Raw genomic sequence first — 20,953 nt, 5'->3', positions numbered from 1 at the left:
GCCATGAGAAAACTCAGCACACCCTAGATTTTGCTGAGATGGTACCAGGTAAGACTTCCCCAGAAGCCAGCTAGGGTGTAGAGCTTTACAGGCTCAGGACCAGCAGCAAATGGATTTTCTCCGTTTAAGCTGACAAAGCCACACAGCATCACTGAACTGAGGCCCACTGAGAGACATTCTTTGCCTAAAAGTGCAGAGCAGAAAGAGCCCCTGTTATTCTCACAAGACAAAAGCACTGTCATCAGACCTGAAGATGTGAGATTTTCATGCCAAACCTCACATTGAGATGGGTCAAAGCAGATCCACCTCTGGGGCTCGAGGCAGGAGGCAGCACCCATGACATCAGAGCCCCCTCCTCCCTTGCCATTGTTCTCATGTCTCTCTGCCAACCCACATGAAATAAAATAATAATAATGTAATTTTCATTCTGTGCCAGCAGATTTCTTGTTTTCTGAACTTTTGATGTGTGCTTGATTCTTTTCCCTAAAAGCTTTTGGGAGTGAACGACACCATGAAACAGAAGCTCAAAGGATGGGAACCTTGATCATTTTTCTGAAGTGGGAACACAGGCCTGGCTTATCTTTGGTCATCAACGTTCTTTGCACGCTTATAAATGAAGTGAAAACAACAGAGTGGAAATGGCTTGAAAATGCTGTTTTATTTCATTTCAATTTCCTCCCTGGAAGGAATCAATATTTTTCCTAGGTGAGCTAAGAAAAATATAGAATGGGTTGGGTTGGAAGAGACCTTAAGGCTCACCCAGTGCCACCCCCTGCCATGGCAGGGACACCTTCCACTGTCCCAGGCAGCTCCAAGACCCAATGTCCAGCCTGGCCTTGGACACTGCCAGGGATCCAGGGGCAGCCCCAGATGCTCTGGGCACCCTGAGCCAGGAACTGCCCACCCTCACTGGGGAGAATTTCCTCATCATCTCTAACCCAAACCTACTCCCTTTTCAGTTAAATCCATTCCCTTTTGTTTTATCCCTCCATGCCCTTTCCAAAGTCCCTCTCCAGGTCTCTTGCAGCCCTTTATTGATAACTGGTGAGTCTTCTGAGGGCAAAGCATTTCTGGAGCAGAAGAACTGCCATGTAACACCAAGTACCTCAGGGAGTCCCTCCTCAGTCTTCTCCATTCAAGCTGTCCTTGGAGGCCCAAGGTTTTGGAAATCTCAAGTCTCCCCAAAACACAAACTTCAGGGTTTGCATTCCGAGTATTCCTCAACCCCAGCAGTGACTGTCTTGGTAATTTTATTGTGCTTGAACAGATCCCTCCCTCTTGGCATGAGAAGCAAAGATGCAGCTAATTAGGGTACAAAGAGAACTGCACATCTCTACCTTCAGTTCTGAGTTCCACCCTCTTTGCCAAAGAACTTCTTTATGGAATACACTCCCTTTGCCCTTTTACAAAGAGAATTGAGGCAGAATTAATCACCTACACCTCCAAAACACCACATACTTAGGGGAAAAAACAGCTACATAAAATCTGCATTTCAATGCTGGTTTGTGTTGTCCCAGGGAGCCTGGCACAGGTTCACTCAGAACACGTTTGTTTTTCACAGGCAAGGCAGAAGGGGAATGTTTTGATTCTGTTGGGTCAGTGACTCAGTAAACAGCTCAAGCCCTCAGCAGGCACACGAGCAGAACGAGGTAATGGTGGGAAATTCTCCAAGTTCTTGGATTGTTAAAACCCCCCCACAGTAAAAGCTGACTGTAAATGCTACATAACTTACACAGAAGGTAATCCCAACCATAACTCTTGCAGGCTGCTTCAGGTGCTGGGCCCTGCACATCCAGGTTTGTTTGACAGGAACACACAGACTGGGCACAACCCAGACAGGGGGCTCACACTCCTCTTCACACAAATCTAACATCAAAACCCCAAAGTAAATAAGGAGCCCTCACAGGTATGCCCTTAAGGACACATTCCCACTGAGACCAGAGTGTTCCAGGGCTGTGGGAGCTCCCAAGGATCAGGACACTGTGGATCTGCAGGAGAGCAGCACAAAAATCACAGACTGGTTTGGCTTAGAAAAAATCCTAAAGATTACCTTGTTCCACCCCCTGCCATGCGCAGGGACACTCTGCACTATCCCAGGTTGCTCCAAATCCCATCCAACGTGGCCCTGAACACTTCCACGGATATACACTGCGTCCAGCTTCACCACCCAAGCTCCTTCTTAGCTGCAGAAGTTTTCTTCCTACATTTCCCACCTTCTGTCTGTTAATTATTATTAATTATTACTCTGCTGACTGTCAGGACTGGGCATCATCAGGAGTGGGGCCCTTCATAACCTACCAGGCCTTCAAGATGAAAATCCTACAGCTAAAAACCCCCACCATTAAAGACATCAGCAGCAGTACAAGAAGTTGTGAGATCAGCCTTTTCCAGCTGCTCACTGCAGGGTGTGTGAGAGAACTGAGCTTATTGTCGCTCCTGCAGGGCCACCTGCACCAACTCCAGCTGCCTGCAGTGCCCTGAGAGGGACAGGCCATGTGCTGACCAGAGGGTGACTGGTCCTTAAAACAGCTGCACTTCTTATCAAGTGGCAACCTAATTAAAACCAGCTCCAGAACAACACTGCACACTTCGAACACAATGCCTGAAACATGCCAGTGGTTTGGGAGAATAAATGCAAGGATCTTTTCCCAAATGCTGTCTTTTGAAGAAACTTGGTGTTGAGGTTGATTCAGATGTAGTCAAATGGTCTATGAAACCAGGACAGGCAGGAAGTAAAGAGAATAAACCTCCCCTTTAATTGTTTGGTGTTGATACAATTTTGGTGGGTCCAAAATTCATCCGGTTGGGATCAATACACTTACCTATCATCCCTGTTGGGCAATAATCCCGAGTTCCTTCCTGGAATACAAGACAGTGTCTTTATAACTCGGGAGTGGAAAGGGATCTGAGGATGGAATATCTATTTACAGGGACAGCCTAATGCTTGCAGAGCCACAGAGGGATAACCAAACACTTCAACGTCAGCGGGATGTGGAACTAAAAATACTTAAAAGCAAAAATGCTGTGGAAACTGAGCCAAGAAAAAAGCAAAAACAAGCTCTGTTGTCTCAAAAATTACCACTGAAACAACAAAATCTTGCAGATGATGGATACCAAGCTGGGTTGTTGTAACTCAGATACTGTAATGGCCTTTCTTTCCAAGAAAGCCAACTGATGGCCTACTTTTGGGAAAAGTTCATGTTTTTCCTCAAAAACTTTAGGCTCACCTTTCTGCAACCACACCTTCTTGTCCAAAGAGACAAACTATAAAACATCAACGTGCAACATATCAAAAGCACAGCTTGTTTTATTTTTCAACTATTTTAAAATTCAGACTGGACTGCTGGGTATGAGCCTCCCTGGAGCAGGAGGGAGCACAGCAGAGATAATGTTCCTTATGCAAATTCACTTCATTCTGTCTCGGGGGTTTCAAGTTCACTCCCTGAACGCTGACCCAGCGGGGTCACACACATTTCAGCCCGACAAAGCTGGACAAGCAATTTTTTCCCTAAGCAAAGCATGACTGCTTCTTTGTTTAAATCTCTCTGTAACTAGAAATTAATGCTGGGTGATGCAGCCAAAGTTTGGAGGCTCATTTTCTCCAAAGCCTGCCTGAAGTGACTGCAATAGATGGAATTATCCAAGAACATAATTCCTCTCAAAATAATCAGCAGTACCAAGCAACCTCAAAATACTTTCTCCTGATGAGATGACCCCACCCTGCGTGCACACAAGACATTTTTCTCTCAGGCCACTCCTGCTGACTTCTTTTTATTGCTTTCCACAGGTTGGTTTCCTCCTCCACAGCATCTCCAGCTGCTGGAAGAGCTCAGAGCCTGGCCAGGCTCTCATCAGTGCCCCGTCAGTCACCGAGGGCGGGAGCAGCTCACAGCACACCAGGAATGTGACACAAACAGGTCCTGCCACCTCCCAGATAAATGCAGGTCACTGCACCTGGGTTTCAGCCAAACTGATGGAGACCTTCCAAGGAAGTTCTCTGCTCTCAGGTGTCACGACTGAGCTTGGCTAAAACCACCCCTCTGCCTAATAACCAAGGGAATAAATTAATTTCTGCTCTTGATTCTACCAAACCACTCTCTTCACAGAGTCCGAGTCCCTTCCATGAGAATTCCTGACAAGACTGCTTTAGTTCAAAGCAGATTCTCTGTCATGTTCTACACTTAATACACACAAACAAAAATCATACTCTGCAGCCACATTCTTGTTTTTAAGCTGTTTTCACTGCTATTTTGCAAGCTCTACAGCACATCCTCCTCGAGTTACCAGCATTTTGATGATTGTGTCATTAGAATTTATTACTAAAAACATCAAACCCCTCCTCTGAGCCTTTACAGCCCTGGAGGAGCCCAATACTGCTATCTGCTGTGCAGTTACATCTCATTTAGCAGCGTAAATGGTCAAACAGATCAGGCTAATGCAAGAACTTCCATTACTTACTGTGCAGCATGAAGCACCCTGCAGACACTACAGTACATCCCTAGCTTGGGAAAAAAACCAGCTCCACTCTGAACCCACCTTCTCTTGAGAACTGCAGAATTTGGGAAATGCTCCTTTCTTAGCATTCCTTTGACACAGCCCATTATTTCCTAGTACATTTTCAGTAACTCCACAGAACACAGACTCAGGTAGTAAAATCTGGGGAATCATCACTCCCCAAAGCTGTACTAATGCTAAAAGCAAGCTGGGAACCATCCACCTCCACGTGTACTCTCCTCAGTTTTACACCAGCACAGCTTTCTCCCTGCCCTTGGGTCTTTGAGATATGGGGCTCCTTGATGCCAACCATGGAGTGGGGCTTGAGGTTCTTCCATTGTTTTGTGTTCTTAAATGAATGATGGGCACAAAAATCTTACCCAGTGACATAAAACACTTATTCCAGGACCAGTAAGGAAAACAGATAAACCAGGGAAACTCCAGGTATTAACCACAAACAAGACTACCACAATGAACATTAAATGGATGAACTGTGCTGTCTACAACTGGTTACCTGCTTGTGAGCATGGTCATAGGAGTTTATGTGGTTGTCAAACTCTTGGTGCTTCTGATACTGCTTGTCACAAAGTTCACAGTAGAAGTTTGCTCTGAGGTCTTCCAAAGCCTTGGCAATGGCCTTTTCTTTATCAACATAATCCTGAAAAATTAACAAAAATTGCTTCTGTTAAGCATCCTGTAGAATAGCCTAGAAGATGATGGCTTAGTCCTTGAAGGAAAAATAGTGCTTAATAAAAACTTAGTGTACATTGATTATATTTATTACAGGATCACTGAGGTTGGAAAATACCTCCAAGATCACTGGGTCCAACCTGTGTCCAATGCCCACCTTGTCCCCAGCCCAGGGCACTAAGTGCCACATCCAGGCCTTCCCTGGACACCTCCGGGGTGGGCACTCCAAACCTCCCTGGGCAGCCACTGCCAAGGCCTGACCCCCCTTTCCATGGGGAAATTCCTGCTGTGTCCCCCCTGAGCCTGCCCTGGCCCACCCTGAGGCCGTTCCCTCTGCTCCTGTCCCTGTTCCCTGGAGCAGACCCCAACACCCCCAGCTGTCCCCTCCTGGCAGGAGCTGTGCAGAGCCACAAGGGCCCCCCTGAGCCTCCTTTGCTTCAGGCTGAGCCCCCCCAGCTCCCTCAGCCCCTCCTGGGGCTCCAGCCCCTTCCCAGCTCTGTTCCCTGCCCTGGACACGCTCCAGCCCCTCCAGGTCCTTCTTATCATGAGGTGCCCAGAACTGGACACAGCATTTGAGGTCCCTCAGCAGTGCCAGCTCAGGGGACAGTCACTTCCCTGGTCCTGCTGCCACCCCAGTCTTGGAACAGGTGCCACTGGCTTCTTGCCCACCTGGGCTCATGTTCAGCCTCTGTTGACCAGCACCTCCAGGTTCTGTCCAGCTTTCCAGTCATTTTGCCCCCACCTGGAACCTCCCATGGGGTTGCTGTGACCCAAACGCAGGTCCCAGCACTTGGCCTTACTGAACCCAGCCTACCAAGCTGAGCAGCCTTTGCAAATTCACAGGTGGGATTCCAGAACTTTGCAATGCTGCCGACCTCAGTGCTATTTGTTACCCACAGTCACAGAATACTGTGTGCTGGAAGGGCCCCACAAGGACTGAACACCCCCTGGTCATAGCAGAAGTACCAGTAAAAGAAGACTGCTTCAAACAAGGCCTGCAGTGCTATGGGGTGAGGCAGCTCTCCCTCAGGGGAGCCTCCAGGATTGGCTGTGCTCTGAGGAGAGGTTCAAAGCCTAGAGCTAATCCAAAGACATACTGGCATCAAACCAAGGAGGATCCCTGCCTTGGGAAGAGAACCTTACACCTCTAAAGCTGACACTGCTCCATTTTGAGTGCTAAGATATGTCTGCTTGATCTTGACTTGGCTGCCTGAACTCTGGAGGGAGGAACATGGCTCTGGCTGGGAATTACCCTTCAGAGCCTGCTGAGCCAAATCCACTCCAGTGAAATATTCCCAGGAGCAGAACTGCCCCTCAGGCTGGGCTCAACACACTGCAGTGGGCACAGGGAGCTGCAGGTAATGGGAGGGAGGGGAGACAGCCCTGGGGCGCTGACAGGGTCTTTCCCCTTCTACAACTGAACACCTGCACAGGTGGAAAACCAAAGCTCAGGCAGAGATGAGGTGTCTCTCCTGGCAACAGCGACATCCTTCCCCTCTTTTGTTCCAGCTTTTGAATGTGCACTGAGATCTGGGACTGGGGAAATCCCAGTCCCTCAGGCAGCTGCACTGGCTGGAAATCCAGGTGTGGAAGGAGCCTGTGCTGTCCCCGGAGCTGCTGCACACCTGGGGGGCTCTGAGACACACCTGATGCTGGGACACAGGAACCTCAGGGCTAGGCAGCTCTTGCCAGGCTGTATCAATTACAACCCCCCCCAGAAGAATTAATAAAACATCACCACTCTTCACAAGCTCTCTGGGAAGTTTTACCCTGAGGAGGTGGAAGGTTTGACTCAAAATCAGTTACAAATGCTGCATCACAAAGCCCACTGCACTCACTGCAGCACTCCCCATATAACCATTAACCATAGGCATTTCAACTGGAATAAAGAGAAATTATATAAAAAAAACCAGCCTAACATTAGAGAAAAAGCACTTAAGGATCTTTTTTTCTATCTTCAATAGAAACCTCCTATGGGAAGCTTCCTTCCTCAGCAAGAGAAGGCAGCAAACATTTAAGACAGAAAACTTTGAAAGGTTTTTCCTTTGAATTTCAGAACTTGTTCAAGGCAATATGGTTTATCTCCTAGTTACCACATCAAAATGGCATTAAAATAAATTACTGAGCGTGTTTTAGATAATATAAAATTTATACTAAAAAAAGTCAACACCCAAGGAGAGGAAAAAATATCTAAAAAATGTTAGTGCTCATGTTTGGGATTGTTTTCAATTTCAAACACTGTTCACTTCTACATAAAAAAGGAAGCAACTTCCTGCTTCCATCTATTACCAGATGCCCTTGACAAGGGAAAAAAAAAAAAAAAAAAAAAAAACATCAACAAATCTGGAGTTTTGAGCCTGAGGCAGGTCCCCAGGAAGACAAGAAAGGAAAACAGAGCAGCGTGAGCTCCACAGAACATGGACATTGAAAGTTCCTCTGAATCCCAGACAAGCTTCCTGTGCCATGTGTAGGTTTTTCTGAGCAAGCATCCTGTGGCTAAACAATGAAACCCAGCCATTTGAGTGATCAGAATTTATACAAAAGAAGGGAATTAAAGCACACTTCTTGGCTGCAGAGTTATCTGAAATTCTCTGAGGCTCCCTGAATGGCTGATCAGGATGGACTGCCATCGGCACTTACATAATGGACTCCTGTGAAGCAGCAAAAAGCAACGGCTGCAGAGATTTTTCACAGATTAATACCAAAATGCAAGGGGATAGGGATGAACTGAGCTTATAAAAACCCACTGGAGCTGGGAGAGATTGCTACTGCTCCAGAGCTCCTGAGAAAAACTGTTCTGGATGAGGGCAGGAAGAGAAAAAAGTCTCAGAGCAACAGAGGTTGGGCTGTGTTTGCAAACATAATTGTAAACCCCAAGAACTCCAGGATCACAAAATGGTTTTGCTTGGGAGGGACCTTAAAGCTCACCCAGTCCCACTCCAGGGGCAGGGACACCTCGCACTAGAGCAGGTTCCATCCAACCTTCCCAGGGATGGGGAGTCCACAGCCCCCTGGGTACCCAAACACCTGCAGTTCACTTACCAAGCAAGTCAAGGTCTCAAGAAAAAAAAAGAGAAGAGGAGGCTATAAATTTTCATAGCTGAACAAACTGCCTGAAGAATTAACTGTTCAACTGGGGAAATGGAATTTTAGATATGCTGAGGTTATGTTTAATTTTAATGGCATTGAAACTACTTTCCCATTATTTCTCAAATAATTAAAATTTATGCAACACTGACACTTCATTTGGATGTCTTGGGCCCTTCCTTACCCCTGGTACTCCCCAAATCTCTGGACAATTGAACAAGCAGTCTTTCCTCAGAGATGATGGACTGCAGGGCTGGGAAGCAGAAGAGTGGATTAAAGGATGAGCAGAGACCATGTCTCCACAGGGAACCTGGTTACAGCTAATCCAAAAATGCTCCTGCATGTCACGCTCAATCCCAACACCACAGCTCATTTTTATCAGCCCTTGGCTTACAAAATAATCCCACAGGTTCTGTAAATCACTTAGGAATACAGAATTTGTCTTTTTTTTAATGCTGTCTTAACAATTCTTCCAAAGAGCTCCAGCCCATCAGTTTCTCCAAGCTGGAACTATGTCCTACCTTTCCAAAGCAAGCAGGATTTATGCAATAACATCACAATGTACTGCTCACTTCTTACTCAGTACAACAAAAGAGCTTCTCCTCCCCCAGCTGGTAACTGCCCCTCTACCACCTGCAGGTTTTATCCTGACATGGCAGACTCACTTGAAAAATCTGGCAGCCCTGGGTGTAGGGAAGGAAATGTCCTGATCACCCCAGGCCTGCTCCTTTCAGAACAGGAGCAAAGCACATGGAGAAAGCCCTGCTGCTGTCTTGGAGCTCTTCAGCAGCCAAAGAAATAGGAAGGTTGATGCCAGGAAGTGAATAACCAACATGTTAAAATATAAATCATCTCCACAATGACCAAACCCAAGAGCAGTGAATTCCTACCACCATCACTGCAGCAGAATGAGGAGAATTCAGCCCCATCAAAGAGATCTTTTCCCAACCAGCCCATAGACAGTGATGTTGATGCCCCTCTCTCTGTACCTTGTACTTCTGCCTCAGCTCCTCAGTGTCCTCCTTCTCCACCTCCAGCACTCGCCTCCGCTCTGTGGCATCCTCGGCGTAGTCGAGCTGTTTGAAAAAAAACAGAAAAGAGCAATGCAAATTGGGCCATAAATACACTGCACTATCAAATCTACCAGAAAGCACAACTTAACAACTTCAGCTGAAACAGAATCTATGCAAGTTTGTACTTTGCTTTCCCTGCTTTGTCACCCCAAGTGTAAAACAGGTCACTAATCCCCCTGATGTGGAGAGCCCTGGCAGGCCCAGGACAGCTTTGGGGAGGGGAGATCTCAGAGCCCAGGGATATTGGGGAGCATCCAGAGCCCAGAACTCAGGCTCACAGGGATAAATTGAGGATGCATTCTGCAGACAAGTGTTTTCTTATTGCACTGATTCAAGGGCAAGTTGTTCTTTGCCTTGGATGCACAAACTCTCACTTTAAATGCCTTTCCCTCCCACTCCCCAGAAGCCCTGCAGGGGTGAGGGGAGCTCACCTCCATCTCCATCCGGCCCATGCCCATGACATCATACTTGACAACGATAGGGATGGGATCTGTCCTCCCTGGAAGAGGAACACACAGAGAGGGGTCAGCAGAAGCCCAGCACCACAGCTCACTGTACACATTGGGTTTGGGTGGTTAGAGATCTTGCCTTGGAGTGCAGAGACCAGAAAGCTACAGTGAACCAAACACGAGCCATTCTCACAGCTTACAGCCAACGCTGAGCCCAGCTCCGAACGGTACCCAGGATGATAAATGCATTTTCTGAACATTAACTGCTCATATAAAAGCTTCTCATGGTTAATGTTCCCCCACAACAAGCCCTAGGGCAGGGCTGATAACAGGACTTGAGCCTTCTCCTCAAGGCTTCCACATCAGGCTCCTCATCTTCCCATAAGAGTGAAGAAGCTGCTAATCACATTTCACTGCTGCAGCTCATGAATAATCGATTAGAACTTCCCTGGAAGAGATGTGGAAGCCTCTCTCCCACCACCTTTTGCCCTCCCCAGGAGCAAGGAATGCTGAGGAGAAGGATGGCACAAAAGCCAAACTTCCCGCATCGCAACCACCCAGCGTGGGCCAGGGGTGGGTCCCTGCTCCCCCAGCCCTGGAGCGATGCTCTGGCCCCACCGTGTCACCTGTAAGCTGTGAAAAAGACTGGTTGCGAAGAAAATTGACTTTGAACTAATCAAACTATGCTGGAGATTTATTTTTTTTAAAAAACATATCTTTAATCCACTCATAACCAGCCAAACAAAGCAAAATGGGGCAGACAAGCACTTTACTACCACAGCTTTTTTTTTTTTTAATTATTATTATTTTGATTTTTTACATCACAACTGGCACTGGTGGTTGTGATGTAACCCCCTGACAAAGTACTTACCTTCTCCAGTGCAAACCTTGAGTGAAAAAACAGAATGTTTACTTCCCTTATTATTGCTCTTGTTTGGTGTAAACAACTCTTTTGTTATACACACATACACAGGTATTATACCTTTGGGCTAAAAGATCGACACATTGGAGTCATGCCGAAATATTCCTCTCCATCCACATGTGCAAAAGGTTAAAGTCTTTAAAACTGCCTCAGAAAACCTGGATAGGTGTGAACTCTTTGCCAGCATCAGCTGTAACTCCTGCCGAAACCACAGCCCTAGAGGGGCTTTTGAACCTTAAAGTACAGACGTGGTTTTATTCAGAAAGAAATACATTTAATTAATTGCTTTACAGTTCTGTTGATATGCCCAAGAATTTGATAGGCAAGTATCCATCAGGTTCAAAAGTAGTGATCACATTGATCTGAAATGGTTTGGACTGAGCTTTCTTTTTGGATATTTAAGGCTCATCTTTGACAAGGCTTCTCTTATGCCCAATGGTATAATACAGTAAGCAGTGACTGCAATTTTTAGCAAAAGGACCAAATTAAAGACAGGTTATAAAAATGACTTCCTGGGTGCAATATTACTTTCATAACGTCTCAGCCAGGGATTTACTGGTAAGTGGTGAACCCAAATGGAATGGCTGGCACCAAGTGCCAACAATTTATTGTTCAAATTTTTTCAAGCTTTTTTCTTTTTTTTGTTTTGGTTTGGTTTTGGGTATTTTTGGTTCATTTTTGTGTCGTTTCTCCAGCAATTGAGATCTTTCGATGCAGCCTCATTGGCCTGGTAAACCCCTGTACACAAACAATGCATCAGTACTTTTGCCTCCTAAGGCAGTCAAAGTTTTTTGGGTTGTTTTTTTAGATTCAGAATCTATTTGGGAATTGCAGTAGCAAGTGCTAGTGCCCATCGCGTTGGGGGAAAAAAAAATCAAGTTTGGACAGTATTAAAATTTATGTTGAAACTGATTTTGGCAGTTCTAACACAAACAGAAACATCCCTTCTTAGCAATATCCTTTAATGAACAAGGATCAGACAAGTGTGCATAAAGAAAGGAAAGGAAAGGAAAATGAAAGACCAAGCAGAAGGATGATGGCTACAACAGAGAAAGTAAGCCTAACATTGGTGCACTGATGACAAAGGAGTAATTCAGTCTGAAAATAAAAAATTACCACTGCTAAGTTTACCATCACCACAACAAGTCCAGGATCATAACGCTGTAAAAAAGAAACACCATTTGTTAGGCAGAAACCATTAGGGGCAGAAAATAGGCCATTTGGCAGGGAGGATGGGTTAAAAAAAATAACAGGAGGCTTCTTGCTCACCCCTCCACCCCATGACCGTGCTCTGCCCTGCAGAACCAGGAGCCATTGGAGCAGCTCTGACTCCTGCTGGGTGCTGGGAGAGCTCCTGGTGACGGCCCCGCTCCAAGGAGGCTCTGAGGCACATGTAAGCAGGCAATTTTAAAAGGAAACAAGTCAGGATCTTAAGGAATAACAAATATTCTGGGCCAAAAGGAACTCTGCTGGCAGGTAAGAGGAGAATATTCCATGCAAAAAGTGATGCCTTTGTTTTAAACTGAACCATTGTTTCATTATGAATGGAACCTCATGTGTGACATCCAGGTGACAAGTTACATATCCAGGCATGTAGCACAGCTATGGCAGCAGTGCCAACCCCATATGGATCCCCCTGGAGCCAGGTGGGGCAGCAGGACATGCTGCTGGGCACTGGGGTGGCCTCGCTCCATGTCCAAGGAAAGCCATGATGGTGAAAGGACAGGGACAGGTTCAGGGCCACCCCTTGCCCCCTGGCTGCCAGGTGGGACATGGGGAGCAGCCAAAGGGGGAAATGGGACTCTCCAAGCTCAGCTCAAGACTTCTCCTTTGAAGGAACTTCCTTGAGGAAAGTTTTTCCTACTGCTGGCCATGACAACAGGATCTTTCCCAGCAGGTAAACATGGCTTGGACCTTGAGAGCCTCCCTTGAGAGTTTGGGGTCCCTGCTGAGCCTTTCCTGTACCAGCAGGCTTTGAAGGGAACGTGAGCTTCCAAGGCTCAGAATTCCTACAGTTCCTGCCACTCAGCAGGGCTGCAAGCAGTGCCACATGGAGGGCTAATTCCCAGGGCAAATCCTGCTGTGTCCCTGTCCCAGCCCCCTGCACCTCGTGACATTTATTTTCCTTTTGAGGCAGGTCACAAACTCCACAGACCGGTCACTGCACAGGCCGCAGACCCCAAAGCAGAGAGGGTTATTGCATAAAACACTTCCACACACAGGGAAAACCTCATGGAGAGGACAAACCTCCAGCAGGATGGAAAAAATAAACAGCTCACACCAGAGTCACACCTTAGAAAACCCAATCTCAAAGGAAATTAGGTTAGTAATGATTCCCTGCACTCAGAAATGAAATGAGATTCCCAAACTGACCTGCTGTACCTGTTTTGCTTTCCTCTCCCCAAGAAATGGGAAAACCTTTCTCCCAGCTTGTGAAAAATTGCTCAGATCCAAACAAACCCTGACAGCTATCCCTTCCCAGAGCCCGGCAGTGGCAGGGAGCAGTGGCCAGGCAGGCTTCTCCAGATTCCCTTCTTTTTAACTGCATAAAGCTATTGGATATGAGCAAATACTTCCCCCCTGGTGCTATAAATGACCAAATCTTGGGAAAATTCATCCTGAGGCTTTGGTATCAGACACAGGTCAGGCTGCACATGAAGGACTGTGGGTTCAGGGCCATGCTCTGGCTGTGGATGTGGTGTGGATGCTGCTCTGCCCTTTGGAATGGGAATATCCCAGCTGGAGCTGCCAACTGAGCCTGCCTGGAAATGTCAGCATTGTCAACACCAGCCCATGTTTTATCCTGTTTTTAACAGGTCAAAGCAGAAAACAGTTTTCATCAGATTTGCAGATTCAGAGGAACTCCTCCCTCCAAAAACAGCAATATGGCAATAGAATCCCATAAAGGTCTGGGTTGGGAGGGAACTTAAAAAGCAGCTCCTCCATGGAACAGGGACACCTTCCACTAACCCAGGCTGCTCCCAGCCCCGTCCAACCTGGCCTTGGACACTTCCAGGGATCCAGGGGGCAGCCACAGCTGCTCTGAGTACCCTGTGCCAGAGCCCCACCACTATCACAGGGAAGAGCTTCCTCCTAATATCCAATGTAAATTGATCCCTTATTTAATTTATAACATCTACTTCTTGTCCTATCCTAAAAGGTAAATTTCTCCATTAAAGGGGCATTCAGATATAACAGGATGAAAAAAGGTACACCAAGAATTCTATGTTAACGTAATTCCATAATTCAATCAAATCTCTTCCACCGTGTCCCTTATGCACAGTGTGTAAGCACCACAGATGTAACACAAGAACTGTAATCCTATTTGTTTTGTTGACATCTTCATAGAAATTCCCCCCAGGTACAAGCTTTGTAGGATCCAATCCTAGAGGAGTGATTGATATCACACTTGTCACTGAAGGAGAATTTCATAAACTCAGCGTCTCCAGAGGACACAGACAACAGCAACTGATCTTGTTGGACATAGAGGATTTCTCCTTATTTGTTATCTGCTGCAACTGAAACCCACAGTGAGACACAACCTTCCAGGAGCTTTCAGCTGCTCCTGGAAAGAGACTCTCAGCTGTGTGCAGTGCAGGTTCATGACCACAGCACAGGGCTGCTCTGGTGGATAAGGGCTGGTTTGCTCACTCAGCACAAACCCCACTGCAGGCTCTGCAAGGGAAACAGGTGCCTGGAGTCAGCAACCAACACCTGCAGGAATGGATCCACAGGGACAGGGCTCACCTTCAGCTGCACTGTCTGGGAAGAGGGAGATAGGGAGGAGTCCCTGTACTCAAGAATGAGCTGCATTTTTAAAGATGAGAATTTTGCAACACTCGACACTCCTGGGACTGTTTCAATACAGCATGGGGGGCCGGCTCTGCTTCCAGGGAACAAGTGACAGGACAAGAGGAACAGCCTCAAATTATGCCAGGGAAAGTTTAGGTTGGATACTGGGGATATTTCTTCATGGGAGGGGTTGTCCAGCCTAGGCAGAACCTACCCAGGGCAGTGGTGGAGTCCCGATCCCTGGAGGGACTTAAAAGCTGTGTAGATGTGGCACCTGGGGACAGGGGTTAGTGGTGGCCTTGGCAGCACTGGGCTCCCTAAGAGTCTGTAAGAAACCAAGAGCTGCCCTGTTGAAAATTCAGACTCCTCATTCAGTACATCAAGAGGGGAGAGAGAAGAAAATCCACTTGTTTTCACTGATGCACAAGCCTGGGGGCTCCTCACTGGCTAAAAGTGACACCACATTATCAAACTCATTCCAACTGCTGCAAGAAGCAAATGAACAAACAAGGGCAAGCTTTAATCCCAGTCCTCTTTGGGAATTAGATTTGTGAGTTCATCCTGTTTATGTCAGATTTCTGGAAGGGGTCAAAACAATCAAGAGATTCAAACAAAGGTCCATCATCCTTGGTAGCCAACAAAGTTCCAGAGAGGAGAGAATGTTTTCCAAGAACACAGAAACTGCCCTGTGAATTTAATCCTTACTAAGCAGAGAAGAACAGAGAAAATCAAGTTGTAAACATCCCAATCACAGGGAAAACTTCCAGTGGGAGCTCAAAACTTCGCAGACATACAAACCAGGAGTGCCACTAGCAGAAAGCCAAGCTGAGAGTGCCACTAGCAGAAAGCCAAGCTGAGGTTTGACACTGAGGTACCAAGCAGAGCTCCTTGAACTTTTGTAAGAGAAGGAACGTAGTGGAGTCTGGGTCAAAAAACATCCTTACCCCAAATGCTGGGCAATAGATTAAGGAGCAACAAAGAAGGTGTCGGAGCAAAACAACAATTCCTGGTTGATTGAGGATAGGAATTCAAGGTAAGAGTTGCTGTCTGTGTTCATCTTGGCAAGTGGACAGGGTTGAAGGGTCTGCTCTGATTCATGGCTGCACTGAGGAGCAAGGCAGGCTGTGCATGGCCACTGCCTCTCCCTTCCCCACACTCCTCTCTCCCAGTTCAATAAAACTGCTCTTCCATTGCACCAGCACAAAGGGCCAGAAGGCCTTGTGCCAAGCCAGGAGAAGGCAGTCTGTGACAACAAACACGTGGCACTGAAAGCACAATGACTGCAGATTTCACTGGCTACACCCACTCAAGCAACACAAACTCACCACCTGTAATCGAGGGAAGGATCTTACACCTCCAAAAACAAACAAGGGGGCAACTGCTTCCCCTAAAGGACACTGAGGCACTGAGCAAACTTTCTTTTTAGTCTGTGGTCTGCTGGGTTTTAACACAGCAGTGAAGATGGGTGTGATGACAGCAACCACAGCAGGTCAGGTTTCTCAAGCTAAATTCACATGAAAACATCACTCTTAAAACCACTGCCGTGATTTGTGTTGCAAACACAAGCATGGAAACGCTCCTCTGTGCCAGGACTGAGGTTCCTGTGAGGACATGTGAAGATACAAGAAGATAAGAGAGCGATCACAGCTATTTCTGGGGTAAGACTGCCAAACCAACCCGTACCTAATGAATAAAGGCACTGTTAAGCATTTTTATCTGCCTCTCCTGTGTTTTCCCGTATTTATTACAAAGCTCCAAAACCCAGAAGGAAATCTGACACCCCTCAGTCCCTCAGATGCTCATTGTTCCATGTTCACAGGCCTGACACCCATCCACCGTCTGCCTCCACAAGATCAGAGGAGCCAACAAATGGAAAACACATTAATATCTGAGCTGAAGCCATTTGGCGAGCAGGTGACAGCACCAGGATTCAAGACCTTGGAATTCAAACCCCGAGCTCATTTCTCCAAGCTGCAGCTGCCAAGTGATCACATTTGTGACTGATCTCAGTTGCTTGAGTGGTCAAAGCTCTGTTTATTGCTCCCCACAGCCTGAGGAACATCCAGCAAAGGCAGTGCCTGCAGCCACCTGGCAATGCCCTGAAATGGGGACTCAGATCTGGCTCCATCTCACAGCTGGGATCACTCCAGGGGCTGCAAGGAGAGGACATTTCCTGCCTGAGCCATGGGAGCACTGTTTCACCTGCAGCTCTGAGCAGCTTCCAGCACTTGTCAGATGCTTCTGCTCTTCCACTCTGCTCAGCCCTTGGACCAAGAGGGAATGTTTTCCCTTTTCTGAAGAGATCTGGGGAGGAATGTGCCAAAGAACTGCATCATAGTGATGCTGAGGGGGGAAGTGCTGACTATATTTATCCTCACAGAATTTGCGAGTCAGAGCACAAATCCACTTGTGCTTTTTCTTTTAATTTAAAATCATGAAACAAAAATACAGCTTGATGGAGGAACTGGATTTTAGCATTTGCTAACAAATTTGCTATACCTGACTTTGCTACCTAGCTGGATGTACTCATGAAAGGATAAAATAAACCCAAAGCACTTTCTATTAACTGCTGCTCCCTGTATCACCAGGATGATTTATACAATCAGAGTGGGCCACACCTTGGTCAACAGGAACAGCGATGCCCTGACAGTCTGTGCAGGTTTATTGTTTCAGCCTGAGTAGAAGGGAACCAGGACGCAGGAAGGGCTCCCAGCCCTGCATGGCAGTGCCAAGAGAGACATAGGCACAGCCCTGACATCTCCTTGCAGTGTTACATCAGCAGAGCTGCTCCCCAGGGAGATGGAAGCAGCTCTTCCAGAACAGTTACACTGAAATAATGCCAAAACTTGGCTAAAAACATAAGCAAACATGAAGGAAGTTATTACTAAACAGGCAGAGGAAGCAGGGGACAGGAGGTATTTCTTCAGGACTGAAGGCTACAGGGAAAGGACCTGCCCCAAAAGGGACATCCCTGCCCTAAACAGAACCACCTGCTGCTTCTATTTCCTGAGTACTGGAGATAATCCAAGTCCCAGCACAGACCAGCAGCCACCCACCTTGAAACTCCTTTTGGTTTCACTCTGAGCATTTTCATGACAATAATCAAGCACTGAATGAGCTGCCTCAGCCCTTGAGGAGCAAGCACAGAATTCCAGAGCTTCACTGAGCCCCGAGTTGCCTGAGCTGTTTGATTCACAGCTGAGACACTGGGGAGCAGCTCTGCCATGACAAATCATGTGATTCCTGTTGCCATAGCAAAGTACTACATTGGAAATCACCTCTCAGAGATACCACAAAAATCAGGAGAATCCTGGTCTTGGGAATACTGTGGGAATATGCAGGAAATGAATGCCTTAAAACATATCAAATTAATCATACTGGACACAGTTTGTGGTGTAGGGGAACTTGTAACTGCTTCTATACTGGTGGTGGGGCTGTTTTTAAAGGGTCAAGGCTGCAATGAGGCAAGAATGTTTACCATAGAGAACTTCAGAGAGGCAAATCTGTGTTGAATACAGTTGTTACCCAGACTGGCTAAGGATGAGCTGGACCTGTCCACCAGAGCTGGTCAATCCTTCATCAGAGCCCCCTCCATATGGCCAGTAAACATCAAACCCTCCCTGCAGAGCTGCCTGCCTTCCCCAGGCTTTGCTATGACCCAGGAAACAGGAGGACAACCTACTCAGTTTCCCCTGGTCTAATTAAATGAGATTCAACTACTGGTTTCAGTCTCGCAGATATACCTCTAGAGTACTATTACTTCATATTAAACACACAAGTCCAAAAGAAAAAAAAAATCCAGCTGTTTTCAGCACAATTTTTTTTTTTCAAACAAGACTTGTCAAAAAAATTGACAGGGAAAAAGCCAAGAGCTTATAAAAATATTTTCAAATGTAACATTCAAATTATCCCACTTCTGCACGTCAGTCTCCTGGCTTTTCATAATACTACTTCAACTTAATGGGAAATACTCATTCCAAGAGAAATCATTAGAGTGTGGTTGAATTCAGATTTCCCTCAGCCCTCTCATTCCCCTCCTGACTTATGTAACTCCTAATTTATTCACAATCCTTGGGCTCATTTAGCACAGGACTTCACACGAAGGTCAGGCAATGCTTTTAACTGATCTTTTGCTAGTTTCATTTCTCCAGGAGACACAAAATTCTGGATTATCAACTACAGGCATTCCCCCAAAGATAAAACAGGCTACAATCACCATTTTCTCACTTGTCAGAGCGCAACCATCCCATATCTCTATGGAAAAGTGGCTCCCTAAGCCATAGTTTCCAAATTAATAAAGATCCCTGTCAACTGGCAACCCCCTCTCCTGCTTTTTCATATTCACTGGCTGTTAGCAAGCTGAAGCACCATTTCCAAATATAACACAAGTTATTTGTGGGGAAATATGATGAAAAACATCAGGGAAAGAGATGAGGCGAAGGATGACTCTGCTGAATTCCTTATGACTATCTCTGAAGCAGGACTGGTGTGGCCAGAGCTGACAGTACTGTCCCTGCCTGATGCTCCACTCAGCACACAGCCTAAATTCAGTGAAAGATGCAGATGTTTCAGCCAGAACACAGCTGGTGACAGCCACATCACTCAGGGCACGGGCTCTGTGCCTCCCTACCCAAGGGCTCAGCTTTTCTCAGGAACAAGACTTACACCCCAAGGCAGCTGCCCCAGGGGGTACAAAACGCCTCCTCCTCTGCAATTTTCCCAAGAATGAGCCGCGGTGTACCCCACCAGGAGATCTTTACCACAAGCAACTGGAAAGTGTATATTTTATGCAGCTGCAGGTACCACCCAGAGACAGCTCAGCATTCTCACCACTGGATTCCATCCCCCAGTGGGTGGTCAGGATGAAGGAACCATCACAGGGTAAAGTCCTGCAGTGTGAGCTTCTTGCTGAACAACACCACAAGACTACAAGAAAGAAACATTTCTGCCTGGCAGATGTAACACAGCATCACTTTGGGATCCAACAGAACTAAAGAGGGAGCCCCAACTCAGATGAAGATCTAGAATGAAAAGCAACATCACAAAACTCAGCACACTGAACTCATCCGCTTTCTTTCAAGCTGAAGTGCACAGAAAGTGGCTGAATGCAGTGTCAATTCCATACATGCAACCCCAAATTTTTGAGAGTTTGATGGAAGGACCTTCTGCAGTAGGTCAGACACCACACCCACAGCTCAAGGCTGCTTGAAGGGGTTCTGTTTCTGCTGCACCTCCTCACCACAGGCTGTGCAAGATTTTAGCTCAAGCAGTGTCAAGCAGGAAGAGCTTAACAGGAACACACCTACATCTCTTTAAAAACCTCTCCTGGTCTTTCCTGAACAAGGGAGTGAGGAAGATGGGAAGAACTTCTGTTCTGCTCCTCCCTTCTCACTGCACATCAAATTACTTCACTCTTCAAACTCTTAGAATAAGATTAAAATTGGATGCAAATGTTTCCTTCCTGACATTTTGGATTTGGATTTTTGAGCCAATCTAAGATTCATGCAGAAAGGTCACTGGATAATGAATTAAACACTCCCAACAATCATCACCAATGCCACAGGCATGGGCTCTGGCTGCTGAGAACTCAGAGGAAAAAAAGCTGCAGCAGCAGCAGCCTCCCTTCCACATCCTCTGCCTGCCCAGACCTCTGGAGAAGTAGGCTGGCAGGTGGACAGGGCACTTCTCCCTTCCAAAAGGGCTGAAATTCCTGCACATGCTCCAAAGCCTACATTAGGAAGGCTTCAGCACTGAACTAGGTTAAACTGGTGGGTTATGGTCACTCCTGTGCTCCTGTGACCATGCAGGAGGCACAGGAAAGCCCTGAGAGCCCACACCCACAATTTGCTCCCAACCAGCAGAGCTCCAATGATGTGTGAGAGATCTAGAACAGCTCCAACACAGTAAGAGACACAAAACTCCAAGTGCAAGTTCCTGCTCAGCCCATGGGACATGGTGACACCACCACCCTCTGCCCCAACTCCAGACCATGCTCACTCCAGCACATCTGGGCCTGCAGCACCTCAGGCCCTTGGGCTGTGCTTTGGGATCCACCCGGGGCCAGGACAAGGCTCTTCCTTCTTTCAAGTCTCTATGTCTCCACACTGGTGACACACAGAGCAATACAGGGCACCCAACAGAGAGAACAATGAGCTCCACCCTGTGATGCACATCCCACATGCCAAAGGAAAGGCCCAGACGTGACAGACAGCTACAGCCCCACCTGAGGACTGGCCCCAGCAGGGACATGAGAGGACTGGAAAGTCCCATGCATCAACCAGAGAACTCCAATAAACCACATTAGAGGAAGCCAGAAGCATTAACCTGCAATGCAGTCCTGCCTGAGAGGTTAGAGAGCCTTAGTCCAGGGATTAATAAGCATTCCCAGAGTTTGGAGAATTTGTTACCTCTGCACAGTCCTCCACAGCACAGACACCCCCATCTCT

At 46.9% G+C, this 20,953-nt stretch overlaps 1 protein-coding gene across 4 annotated transcripts in view; it reads right to left on the bottom strand.

The window, feature by feature from the left end:
- Nucleotides 1–20,953, bottom strand: part of GPATCH8 (G-patch domain containing 8) — a 55,651-nt gene that overhangs the window by 10,639 nt on the left and 24,059 nt on the right. For 3 of the 4 annotated variants that reach the window (XM_009096572.4, XM_050985535.1, XM_018921310.3), the window contains 3 exons: nt 9,776–9,843; nt 9,261–9,347; nt 5,009–5,152 (listed from right to left, as the gene is read on the bottom strand). In XM_009096572.4, the coding sequence (XP_009094820.3) occupies nt 5,009–5,152; nt 9,261–9,347; nt 9,776–9,843 (299 nt within the window). Of the gene's footprint in view, nt 1–5,008; nt 5,153–9,260; nt 9,348–9,775; nt 9,844–11,831; nt 11,877–20,953 lie in introns of all 4 variants that reach the window. The other variant, XM_018921311.2, reaches the window with a different exon arrangement.

Source organism: Serinus canaria, chromosome 27 (assembly GCF_022539315.1).
Source record: "Serinus canaria isolate serCan28SL12 chromosome 27, serCan2020, whole genome shotgun sequence".
Classification (NCBI taxonomy): domain Eukaryota; kingdom Metazoa; phylum Chordata; class Aves; order Passeriformes; family Fringillidae; genus Serinus; species Serinus canaria.
The sequence above is the reverse complement of the archived record's forward strand: the minus strand, read 5'-3'. Positions and strand labels throughout refer to the sequence as shown.